At 33.5% G+C, this 13,786-nt stretch overlaps 1 protein-coding gene across 1 annotated transcript; it reads right to left on the bottom strand.

Moving 5' to 3' along the window:
* Nucleotides 1-206: 206 nt before the first annotated feature.
* Nucleotides 207-11,157, bottom strand: LOC106768389 (ABC transporter G family member 32). The gene is made up of 24 exons (XM_014653532.2): nt 10,691-11,157; nt 10,365-10,485; nt 10,187-10,275; nt 8,738-8,822; nt 7,822-7,981; nt 7,666-7,742; nt 7,531-7,584; nt 6,451-6,541; nt 6,065-6,366; nt 5,694-5,975; nt 5,088-5,404; nt 4,844-5,004; nt 4,658-4,761; nt 4,360-4,519; nt 4,117-4,236; nt 3,952-4,043; nt 3,541-3,873; nt 3,168-3,458; nt 2,748-2,831; nt 2,510-2,643; nt 2,154-2,381; nt 1,580-1,751; nt 1,234-1,488; nt 207-722 (listed from the first exon to the last, which is right to left on the bottom strand). The coding sequence occupies exons 1-24, from the start codon at nt 10,963-10,965 to the stop codon at nt 453-455; spliced, it is 4,257 nt and encodes a 1,418-aa protein (XP_014509018.1). The 5' UTR covers nt 10,966-11,157; the 3' UTR covers nt 207-452.
* Between the last annotated feature and the right edge of the window lie 2,629 nt (nt 11,158-13,786).

Below are 13,786 nucleotides of genomic sequence, written 5' to 3'. Positions count from 1 at the left end.
TTGAAGAATCAATTCTTAGTGAAATCAGGTAATTAAAATCTTCAATCACTTTCGCAGTGGTATTCGAGGATGTTCTTTTTATTTCATTGTCTACATCTTAAAAAAAACCTCACATCCTCAATATACAAATGAGAATAGAGTTCTTAAAAGCATTCAATAAGAGATTAAAAAAAGAACAGAAGTATAAGATGTAGGATAGGATCAGGTGGCAGAATAAGGAAATAATTATATAAATTTATTGTTCACTTTCACCAAAATCTGTCTTTACCAATGAGTAATATCGGATTCTATATCTAACAAAAACCTTATGAACCAATAATAGGTCACTTTACAATAAATATGTCCCTGAATCATGTAAAAGCAGAGGCTATTAATGCTATGCTATGATTATATCGCTATACAGATGTCACGCTTATTTTTTGAGGTATTAAAAAACTAACAAGTCTAACCCATCATCTCCTTTGGAAATTGAAGGATTTAATTGCGAAGGCAAATATAACTGCGAAAAATATGCAGAAACCAGCCACCATAACAGCTGTAACACACAAGAAATCATGTTTGTACCCAAACACTGCTTCAAGTAATTGTCTTATGCTCATCTTGTTCCCATCAGAGAGCTTCACCAAATGATTGTCACCACCGTACTGTGACGTCAGGAGACCATTAAGACTCCAGGCTACTGGATTTGCCCAGTAATACCATCTCCACCAAATAGGAATTCTCTGAGAAATTAAACCAGAAAAAGTTTATACATGACAGAATTTAGTGCACAAGTTGATGGATTTCTAAATACACATAAAAATTTCATTGTAAAAGGATATGAAAGCATGGAATAAATATGCCTACGTAGAGTCGGATGCTGTCTTATTGCAGTGTGAAATTAGATCCTTTGTTTTCGGGTGGAAATATTTTGTTAGATTAACGAGTTAAAACCTAAAAAACGTTAACCATATAAAACTCTTAGAGAATCACAGAGCACATCATGTTAATAGTCACTTTTAGTAACAATTTTTAAACTTTTTGGTATATCAGTTTATTTGAAAGATTTTACTGCAATGTAATACCCGACTATATATGTTTGACTTCAGAATAGTCCAGAAGTTAATTATTCATTGGGTGCAAATAAATCAATGCAATCAATGTAAACAATTTATCATTTGATATTATCAATCCTTACTTCGAATACTAAATTTAGTATTGAGAAAGATAGCAATGAAGTATCAATTTCCATACCTTACGAGGAATCATAAAACCACTGAAAAGGTTCCACAACATATAAAATGGAGCAGCGATGATGGCAGCAACATTATGATTTGGTGTGATAGCCGTTGTCATCATTCCATAGAAGGTAAAATATAACATCGTAAAATACATGAAGAATAAGTACCAAATGAACCTATCAACAGTCCAGATAAAGGAACCCATGGAATAGAATATGGAAGAGTATATAATAGCCTGTGCGAACACATAAGGGAATTCAATAACCACCTGCACATCGTAGGATCACGAGTGAGTTAACTTACGGAAACCTTCTATTCCCGTACACTAATTCTAAATTATATTATGTCTGAAAAAATACCTGAGCAAATGCAAATGATAATGCCGAATACATCCCTGCAGCTCTTTCTCTATAAGAAACAAATCTTTCCACGGAAACAACAGGCTGAACAGCTGTGCCATTTGTAATACCGATGAAGAGGATTGCCGAATACATGGATCCCATGGCATTAAATATATCTTGCTGCGTCTCCCTGAAAAAGAAAAACAAGGTTCTTACATAAAGTCTGATGGTTAAAAAACAGAAAAATACGTCAGATTCAGTGACAGTATAAATAAACTAAATTTAGCATATAGTCTAACTACTCCGATAATCTCAAATAAAAAATGTAAAGTAATCTACTTGGCACACCAACTAAAACTAATTCAACAAGAGGATAGATGGCTCTGTCAATAGCTAATGTCTAGCAGGGTTTTGTCAATACAGTTTACAAACGGGCATGGGTCCATACCTCTAGCAGGGAAACATTGCAGCGATGTACCAAAAAATTAGAAAAATTGGAAAGTGTACGGCTCCCCAAATTTGAAGCATATGAGCCAAAATGTTACTTGAAATCGAAGATCCATATAATAAAGGAAAAATGAGAGGAAAAGACCTTTTAGCACCAAATCTCCAGCATATCGTACCGAGCATCAATGAGATGATGACGGTGTAAAAAAAGCGAACAGCAGTGTACTGAGGGTTACGCCAGTAAGAAAGATTTTGCTTCCACAGACAAGTTAGGAACTGCTCAAAAGGTGAACGACTGTACTTGGTTGGAAAATGTAATTCTTTTGAATTACTACTTGGCTTGCTCAACCTTTCAACCAACTCTTGGTTATATCTGAAGAAAAACATGATATGTTTATATAAAAACCAAACAAAAAAAAAATATGAACAAAATTTACCATAATATATATATATATATATATATATATATATATATATATATATATATATACACACACATACTGGTACAAGCTTGATCCTCTGTAGATTTCGGCAAAGTCCACTCCCAGTCGGTTTTCTTCAGCCGACGATGTAACCTCTAGCATCCACGTAGCAGGGTTATATCCAGGCCTGATCTTTGGAACTCCTTCTATTGCCTACAAAAAATATAGATATTATGAATAATTGAGGATTATATTGCTTCATTACCATCCAACCATATACCATATGTTCAGTAAGAGCTAAGAGTGCACCAGCTTACTTCAAAATAACTGATCAGTTCACTAGATTTAGGACCAAGTGGACCAGCATAAATGAGCTCTCCTCCCCTTTTCATACACAGAAGCTGTAAACGAAGTTGGGATTTCGTCAGACCAGTGAAGAAAAGACTGTTAAAAGAGAAGGTCAAATAGAAAGATAAAATATGATGCTCCGTTTTAGAAACCATCAATCTTTTCGAATTATAGACATGGTCGGGAAAACCAAAATATAAAAATTAAAAGGCCAGGCCACCTTTTATACGCACACGGCCATAATTGAAGTAAATTACGGTATAACAACAATATAATAATGTCAGCTAAAAGTAAAAAGTTGGTTGCTCCATGAGAGAGAGGATATATTTCCTATTGATAAAGTAAACTTCCAAGTATCAATGCTTAAAATACCCTCATAAAGAGAATACCTCATCAAATGATTCAAAAATGTCAATGCTAGGCTGATGGATCGTGCACACTATTGTTCTCCCAGTATTAACTATATTCCTCACAGTTCTCATCACAATGGCTGCGGCACGGGCATCCAATCCAGAAGTGGGCTCATCCATGAAGACTATAGAAGGGTTGGCAACCAGTTCCACTGCTATAGTCAACCGTTTTCGTTGTTCAGTTGACAAACCATCAATTCCGGGTAGACCCACTAGTGCTCCACGTAACGGGGTGAGTTCCACAAGCTCCATTATCTCCTCAACGAAGGCCTAGCCGTCAAAAGGGGGAAGTTATGTACTTATTTTTATCAAAACAATACAAGAAGGTGTCTATAAATACTATGTTTCACACCTTTTGTGTCTCCAAGTCAACATCTGAAGACAATCGAAGCCAAGCAGAGAACAGTAAGGATTCCCAAACAGTCAAACAAGGAGAATGAACATCAGTCTGCTCACAGTAACCAGAAATTCTTGCAAAAGTGTCTTGTCTTTTGGGATAACCAGATATATATACACCCCCTTCTATGACTCCACCAGTTTTTCTTCCAGCTAGTACATCCATCAGCGTCGTTTTTCCGGCACCGCTTACTCCAACCAATGCTGTCAACACACCAGGTCTAAAGGATCCAGTAACATTAACAAGCAGCGGTAACCTGTCCTCTAATATCCCTTGCTGTTTCAATTCCTGAAGCAACAATTGAATAAATTAGCATTTACCGTAAATTAAATTTTACAAAATAAAAATAACGATCATTTTACATACCAAAGGAACATCCACATAATAATTGATATTGCTGAAAACCATGGATAGTGGTTGAAATGGAAGAACCATTCCTTTTTGCTTAAAATGCTTTCCTGGGAGAATATGACAATTAGATGAAATGACACTATTCAACACACACACGTGAACAAGTTATAATTTACAAACCACTTGATGCCGATCGCTGCAAGTACTCTCTCAGCTCAATAACAACACTTTCACCTATTCTTCTCTTTTCTCTTTCTTGAAGCTCATCCTTTGAAACTACAGCTTGTTGTCTTCCCATGGCTGAAGTGAAGTTTAGGAATATATCATAAAAATATTACTAAACACAAGTTCATTTTGGTCTATAAAGCACCAGAAGGCACCGTAACATTAGAACGGGATTATATGGAGAATGACGTGTCTTACGATTAAGGTAAGCCAAGAATATTGTAAACAGAACGTTGAACAAAATTGTGTATCCAACCATTGCCCCAAGACCAATCCAATACCAATAGCTTTCTGCATACAAACTCCGCTGTTTTAGTACTTCCAAACCCAATGAGTGGGTCGTCTGATTTCCAGCTTTCTGTAAGAAGATTAAATAGTGAGTACATTTTCAAATGCAGTAAGAAAATTAACATTATTATCCTCGTTTTGCAACTAGAAAAATAGTTACAATGGTTATCAAAGAATCTCGTTCCTATAATCACAAGAAGGATTATACCTTATCCCAAGAATGTCCAAGAAATTCGTTCACTGAAGCTGAATTTTGTGCATACATCAAAGGAGAAATCCAAAAACCCCATATCCACCAAACAGGTATACGGTCTGCCCAAAAATAAGATAGAAAGTAAGAAAAACTACTTTATCAAATCGACTTTAGAAACATGAAAATATACTCCCGTTCAACCTCTTGAAATTATATATCCGCCAAGAGCCATTACAACCAACATGGCAAAGGATCCAAAGGTATTGGATACTATCATATTTCGGCCCAGGGATCCTATCAAACGAAACAGACCTATAGACATCTGGTGCAGAAAGAAGAAAAGCAAGAACTGCTGAAAAAATCTGCAAATCCCGAAGTAAACAAAAATATCAGGTAAGAGAAACACTGAGAATAAACGAAATCACTGAGAGAATATAAGAGTTACCTAGTAATCGAAGGATCATATCCAATTGCATAGTATGTGACAGCCACCCAACATCCAGCCTCTATCGCGGAAGTTGGGATGCTAAGGAACCAAGAAGGCAGTGTATATGCCCAGCTAGGATAGAAGTGCAGATCTCTGTGCTTGTAAAGAACTGGAAGTTTTGCAACTAACATTGACACCTCGGTAAAACCATTGAAAAGAATAATAACCATAGAAAAGTACAGTGCTCCAAGATATAGGCCCCCATCGTCAATTGTATTATGGTGCATTGTTGTTCGGAAGAAAACACTCATTGTAATTAAGGCCACCAAAAGTAGCTGAAAATAATACATACGGGTCAAGATCAGCTCCATATAATCCTTACATTGTTACATATCCATCTTAGAACCAATAAAAAGTCAAAATTTTCCACAGCTATGTACAAAAAAAAAAAAAGAGAGAGAGAGAGACTACGATATATGACTACAACATATTTTCACATCAAATTAAACGAACAATTATCTAGATTAAGGGACTACAAGACTTATTGTTTTATTTTCTTAGCTCATTTTTTTTATCACGAGAATTGCTTTAAAACAATCATAAATTAAGGGACTATAAGATTACCTGAACAAACTTAAAAACATAGATAAATGAATTCCGTTTCATGAGAAGCTTCTGCCACTGATAATTAGTCTTGAGAAGTTCAAGCCTTTTGGCGCCATAGCTAAGAGTTGCCAAGGCGGCTGGATGATTACGGCGTCTATCGAAAGGTATATTTAGTTGCTCAGACAAAAGCCTGCCCTCACGATATAAGGAAAATGCTTCGGCGAACTTTCCAACAGGTACATATCGGTAAGGGCGATCGAGAACAGACCAGTACTGCTCTTGGTCCTTCTTAGACGTTACCTGTTCAGAAGAATTTGAAGTCTGAAGTGAACCGTCACTAAATCAAATATAGCCGAAACATAAATTCCAATATGGTTACTAGTACTCACTTCTTGCAAGAAATCTGCTACATTTTTCCGCTCTGGACAACTGAATCCCATTTGTCTGAAAAAATCAACAGCAGCTTCACGGGGGCCTTGATATACAATCTGACCCTCGCACAAAAGAATAACATCATCAAACAATTCGTAGGTCTCGGGTGCTGGTTGAAGAAGAGATACAATTGTGGTCGCATCAAGTGCACGGGTTGAATGCTTAAGATATCTGATAATTTGATAAGTTGTTGAACTATCAAGACCAGTTGATATCTCATCCATGAATAGCACTCTTGCTGGACCAATTAATAATTCACCTGTAAATCGAACATAAAATGATTATCATATGTCAAACACATCTAACGTGCTACTACACACGACAAAGTGATGATGTCTTTAACCTGTTGTAAGACGTTTCTTTTGCCCCCCTGAGATGCCCTTGAGCATTTCATCTCCCACCAATGTGTCACCACATATGTCCAAACCTAATATCTTTGTGAGAAATATTTTAGTATTTGTTCAAATCCAAAAAGACTACAAAACGAAAAGAACGATATAATTCAGATACAAGACGCGTAGTAGATAATGGTGGCTTCATTGATATCATTTGTTGAAAACGTTAAACGAGGTTAGCATCTGGCCTTAGTGAATAATTTTGGACTAATGGTTTTAATTTTGCTTGACAAAACAATATATAGTTTATATGACAGGACATTTCTCGCATACATGCGTTAACAAGTTGACAAAATTAGTTTAGTAAATTGATAAAATAACCAATTTAATCTAACAAAGATATTTTAACAGACAATACTAAAGCAAAAGTATACAAGAGACCAAAAATTTATTCTAGTCATTTGTATGTTCTATCTAGACCAGTGTATGAAAAAGTTAGGCATGTCTCTTTCTTTGTCTATTTTTTTCCATCTAGATTCTCAGGCTGCAAGAAAATTCAGATCATTTCACCATGGTTACTTCTTTAGTAGAACTTCCTTGCTTTGTGGTCCTTTATTATAGTCCATCGTTATTTTTGTCAAACATCTTTCTTTTTATTTTTTTTCTAATTTAACATTCATCTAATAATATATTAACACGTGGATTTCGTATTTTCTTGTGCATAATTTTTACAGTGATAGACTTAACGAGAGTATTTTAGTTAACTTGTCGCGATTTAGTTTACGAGTCGTCTCAATAATATGATTCAAACATCAGCGTAGTCCGGCATTCAATTTTGGCGTGTAATCCATGGCAATAATCCTCTATTCTTTCTCTAATTCTTCTTATGCGGGGACTTTCTCACTTCAAACACACTCAAATTGTATCCAACAGAATAATTATTAGGCATAACGAACCCCATTAATAATAAAAAAAAATCAAATACAAAAAAAATTCAGGACCTCAGGTCATAATCACAAGAAAAATCGTTGTGCACTCTAGAGTAACAACTTTTTTTTACAAGAGTAATATAGTTCTTAGATTTGTACCTTCATGATGTACTCCACCACAAGATTTGTTTCTAGTCCCCCAAGAGCAAATGACTACAAAAGAAACTAGAGTGAATTAATTTATATCCCTGAATGAAGTTCATCAATTTCAGAGAAAAAAAAATGCAAGGGTACCTTCATGAATAGATCAAGATCTTCATCTGGTTTTATTCCAGCATTCTTTTCTCTTCTGGCAAGTTCTAGTAACATATCTGGTAAGAGTCCACGATTTAGTATTAGCATATAAACTTGCAAATTGAACTTGTTAAGACAATCACATAAGAAATATACCAAATTTAAATCCAACGCCTTGACAACGACCAGCAAACTGGAGAGTTTCCCTCACGGTCATCTCTGCCACATGCCAATCTTGTTGGCTGATATAAGCAGCAGTCCTCTGGGGAACAAACTCTTTCAGACCATGTCCATTGTATGTAATGTTCCCAGACATCTTCAAACGGCATAAATACATACATGAGATCGGGGAAAGAAACCAATATATAAATCCAGAGTAGAGTATTGGCTATTTGGTTAATTATGTTATTTATAAATTATCAAGTATAAATCAAATAGAGAAGGCATTTATCAGCTTTTTTTCTATCCATTTCAGTATAATTGAAAACAAAATTCTGTTTCTTTAGAGAAGAATAAAATTCCATTTATGAAAAAAGTATTTATTACACGATCTAAGATAACAGTGAAAAAGTCAACTTTGAAGATAAATTCGACAATTTGATTGTTTACTTCTTTGAAAAAAAAAATAAGGGAAAAAAAAACGTCAAGAGTGAGTTTGTGCCAAAAAAAAAAAAACAGTAAACTTGAAGACTATACTTTAAAATCAACTTTTACGTTATCAACTTACACCATACAAATCAATACTTTAGTAACTACTTATAAATAGTGGACAAGATTTTATTTTCTTTACATCCATTTATTATGGATAATGGCGCCAAAAACGAAAAATCTCGAGTATGGATAATTCCAAACAGAGTGCAGAAAAGCCTCCGAATACAGAGTTTATTACATTTTGGAAAGTTGTTCGTATTCATTTCGATTTCCAAGCAATTTGTGCCGATACTCGATCGGCATTAAGCTAAAACAGCACCTTGTCTGGCAAGAATTTTCAATAATATTGGCAAAGTAGTGGGGCGTCCAGACAAAAAGAAACCCCATTTTTAGTTGATAGAGTAATTTGAAAACTTAGTACCTGCAACCCGGGTCCTAGCCTACCAGCAAGTGCTAATAGTAGTGTTGTTTTTCCGGAGCTTGGCGGACCCAATAGCAACGTTAGCCTGCAAGAATAACAAGATCACAGTCTATCCAATGTACTTTCAAAAATTACGATTAGATTTTGAAAAAAAATTATCAAAGTATCATTTAATACATGACAACGATTTGTAGTCTTGTTTTGGGGTGTCAGTTCCTTCTCCCACAGGAAAAAAATAAAATAAACACGACAACGATATATTCGTCTGCCACTGTAACATCATGCATGAAACGAATGCGGTTTATAGAAAATAAAATTGGAAACATTCAACAATTTTAAATAAAATATAAGTATTAAACAATGTTTTTCGAATCAATTTATTCGTTGTAACGAGAAGGAGAAACTGATTCGTAAAATTTAGAATTTTATACATGTAAATGTTCTTTGAATGGGACTGGTAGTTGAATGTAAAAAAAAATGTCACTCTTTTATCCTTTTGATTTGTCAAAGTGCAGTTAACGCTAGGTTGAACTTATCCCTCAACAGTCAATGAAAAAACGGAAAATAGGCTACGTTGAACCTAATGCCAGGACTTATACCCTACCTACTGTTAATAAAAGCACTATCTATTTTCTTCTCACATCATATTATTGTTATACATACAATTCCTAGTAGAGGTGAAAAGTATTCAAACAGCTAGAAATTTAGGTTTGATTTTATAAAAAATAAATAATAGATTTACCAACCTTGACCCGTTTTCTAAGCTATAATTATAATCGGAAATATAAACTTGGTTTATTTAAAAAAGAAATTAAAGTTTAATTTTAATCATTTAACTTAATTATTTTTATTTATGAGAAGTTTTCTTTAAAAATGCTTGATAATAAATGTTTGTTTGAAAATAAATATATGTGCACAACACAAACATGTGGTACTAAATAGTAGATCAATGTAAAAAGAATTATGACCAGTTATTCACCGAGATTTTGCCTTGAGCTCGTAAAATGTGACTTTTTAGAAATGTAAGTAATCAATGTTGATCTCAAAACTTAATTTAATATTTAGTTATAAATTTAGAATCAAACATGTATAGTATCTATTTTTTTAGTTTATACATCTAAGATTTGCTCTTTAATTCTGTGCATTTATTTAACTCGTCTTAGTTATTATAGTATTTAAGCTAATTATAAATGTGTCAAGGTCCAATGCATAGCCTAAAACAAAAAATTGTATGAATATCGAGAAAAAAAAATATTTTTTTTAATTAAGGGTAAGATGATAAACATTCATTAACAAGAATAAAATTATTTTAAAAAAATAAATATATGTAGTTTTTTTGAAATAAAATAAAGTAAAAAATAAGTAAAACAGTATCAAATAAAAAATCATGTGTGTAAAAATATATTTTTCTTTTTTTCTTAAAACCACATTATTTATCTCAACACTGACCTTGAAGGTCTAATAATCCCACTGATGTCCGCTAGAATTGTCAATTTGCTTCTCTTCCTTCTGTATATCAGCAACTGCCTTAAAAGAGCCTAATTACACATGTTCCAAACAGGAAAAGCGTGAAAAGGAAGATATTACAAATAAAATTAGGGAATGAAAGGTGAGAAAAAGTAAGCACCTCTGTCATATTACAAATGAAATTAGGAATAGTTGGCAGAGCTCTGCTACCGACATGTACGTAAGTCTCAACAGTCAAGTTCTGAAATCGAACTTCAATTTTCGGAAACGCCAAACCTACTCTGCGGAGTTCAGCATCCAGTAAAACACATTCAACAAAATTTACCACCTACATTCTCATAATATTTAAACTGAAAGATCAAGAAGAAGCAGTAATAATTGTAAGCGAAGAACAAACACCGGTATTGTCAACTGTAATAGACTTAGAATCTCAAGTCCTGCTACTCGGTTACTCTAGAATATGGCAACAAGAGAAAGAGAGATTACGCGTTGAATCGACTTCTCATGCGGTGGAAGATGACCTCAGGATCATTGTCCACGCAGTCGACGAGCCTTTCAAGAAGAAGACGCTGATCCTGCGACTGGAGATCTCTAACGTCGATCTCCTTCATGTCACCAGTGAGATTCTTGAAGATTCCCCGGCGCGCTCGTTTATAAGTAGGAAGCCTCTCCAGCGCCGCCCAGCGTAGCGCCTCCTCGTCTTCCCCTTGCTCCCTGAAAGAGGCCGATCTGGCGAAGGCGTTCTCCGCAGAGTTCCACATTGCGCCCTCCCACCGCCACTGAAAAAAGTAAGAGAGTCCAGAATGCCTTGTGTGATTAGGAATGAATGAAGGCGCAGCACTTCTTCTACTACTAGTTGTTTGTTTTTAGCGTTGGATAGGAGGTAGTTGAGACTTGAGAGTGTGCATTAATGGCCGCACTTTCTCTTTCTTCCTTGTTAAAGTGCAGCATAATGTCTGCGTGCTGTTAGAGGACCCTCATTTAATAGCCGCGGGAAAGACAAGTAAGGGGTTCTCTGCAACTTCCACGCGCTCTCTTGTTTAAGAGGACACGTCTCAGAGGACATACTTGTAATTTCAACATCTTCATACTTACTATAGTTTATATCATAATAATGTATATTAGTGCTAACAAGTGATAACGTTCATAATGCCCCCTTTTCAGAAAACGGTTATACAGTGTGAGATTTATCGTTTTGCCCTTGAATGATGACGATCCAAGGGTGGATATAAAGTGATTCGCTATTGCTATTTTGGGAAGACACCTTGCTGCCGCTGGTTTCACGAGTGGGACTACCCTCTATAGTGTGACCCTTTTGCCTCCTTCAAGAATCATTCAGATTAATAACTTATTTTTAAAAATATTTTAGTTTTTCTCAATTTACTTTTGCTCCCGTGGTTATTCAAATTTATTTGGATTTTCTTATTTTTCGAATGAGAACAAAAAATCATTTTCCCATATTTTCTACAACTTCTATCTCTCCTGATAAAATAAAATGTTAAAAAATAATTTTATTATTTTTATCATCATAAAAAAATTTAACAGACATGTATATATGTTTTCGCTAGTTTTTATTGAGAGTAATTACAATTTTTTAAGTATTAATTTTGATAGTATAACTTTTAATAAATGTCAATTATTTTCTAATGTGACAAATAAAAAAATATTACTAAAATAAATGAACAACCAAATACGTTTTAAATTTATAATTATTAATTATAAGAAATTATATATAACCTAGAAGAACAATATTTAAAAAGACGTATATGTCCATCCCTTCTTCCACTTTTTTTTTTCCTTTCGTAAGTAATATTCTCTTTTCACAGTTTTTTTCTCAGATTATTTATCAAACTTTGTAGCAACAAATTTAATGACTAAAATATTTGAATAAAAAGTACAGACTCTGCCAACGGATTATGTTAATTTTAAAATGTTATTCTCTATTAATTTATTATTTGATTTGTGTATTTATCATATTTAATCAATTAAGTTCCTGTTGATGTTAGTGTATTTTTAAGTCTTCTGTATTTACTGCTTGGAAAATAAATAAACATAAAGTAAATTTATTTTGAATTATAAGTAAATTTGATTATGATTTATAAATTGTTATTATTGGAATTGTTGATGTTGTGTTTAGATTGGTTCTGAATTTTGTTATTAGTAATGGAATTGTTGGGATGATATCGTAGAATGTTTGGTTTAAATTAAGTATTATTAAAGTTTTAGTTGATAATTATGGTTATCAGTTGATTTGGTCAATTTATTTGTTTTGTAAGTTAATGGAAACAATTATGAATTGAAATAGTAGTCAATCATATTAAAAATTATGTACAATATAAGCTATTTTTTGCAAGTAATTATTAAGTTGTGCCTTTTTGTTTTTAATCTTTGGTTTTCTAAATTTAAGTTGAATTACTAAATTAATTACTTAAAGGGGATGTGATATAGTTTATCATATATTAAATACGTAAGTCATCATCAAATACTATTAATTAATTGAATGATCACGTGATGAATGTTGGTTGTTCACAGGTCAAGTTAATTTAATATCTATAGAAAATTGAAGTCAAAGCTTATGCCATAATAAACATGTAATCGATATCTGCAATCCATGAGTTAGTGATAAAAAAATACCACAAATATTATTTTGAAAATGTTCATTGATAGAAATATATAAAATTTTGAATTATACAGGAAAAATGTTTTGCCATATTATGTTTATCTTTTAATGGAATAACTTGCTACAATTAGTTAATGCAATGGCAACCTCCACAAAGAGGACATAGGAGCTGGAAAAGTCAATTTATCTCATGGTGTCACGTTGTTAATTAAGAATACACAGAACATTCACCAAGTGGTGGATTTATATTGGTTTTTATTTTCACATTAACTTATGAACTAAAATATTTAAAAAATAAATATTAAAAATATTATTTCAGTATATAGAAGGATAGATAAATTTATCTTGACCCACTTGAATGATGCATAGGCTGTTTCTAAATTGAAAAAAACATATGTATGGTTAGTTAGTTATGAGGTCTGAAAAATGTATGTAAGATGTCTGTTATTCCTTGAGTTGGGCATCTGTTGTGGACTATTCAGAAATGAGTTAGGTTTATTGGAGAAAAATATTTAAGAAATGAGAGAAAAGTAGTTGTGGCAAACTCAACTACTTTACGTTCTAAACTCCTTCTTCCTTCTACCCATTTTCATACATTCACATGCAAATAACTTTTACATTCACTTAGACACATTTTCTAGCTTCACTTTACAACACATTTATCACACAATAAGAAATCTACCCGCTCTCCAAACAAATATGCATATCGATCATTATATATTATGATTCACATGGATGGCATGTGTTTGCCTGTTTATGCAGTTCGCACTTTAACATCAAAATCTTGGGTTTCTTAGAATAGGCCTTTGACTTCCATATACCTTCTTTTCCTACGTCTCTCTTTTCACATATAATCAACTTATTTTAAATTTATTATATGTTAAAAGCATGAGATTCTTGTACAACAAGCAACCTCGCACATCAACACGACAGTCAAAAACTATAACAAAGACTTGCCAATG

This window comes from Vigna radiata, chromosome 7, assembly GCF_000741045.1.
Source record: "Vigna radiata var. radiata cultivar VC1973A chromosome 7, Vradiata_ver6, whole genome shotgun sequence".
Classification (NCBI taxonomy): Eukaryota; Viridiplantae; Streptophyta; class Magnoliopsida; order Fabales; family Fabaceae; genus Vigna; species Vigna radiata.
The sequence above is the reverse complement of the archived record's forward strand: the minus strand, read 5'-3'. Positions and strand labels throughout refer to the sequence as shown.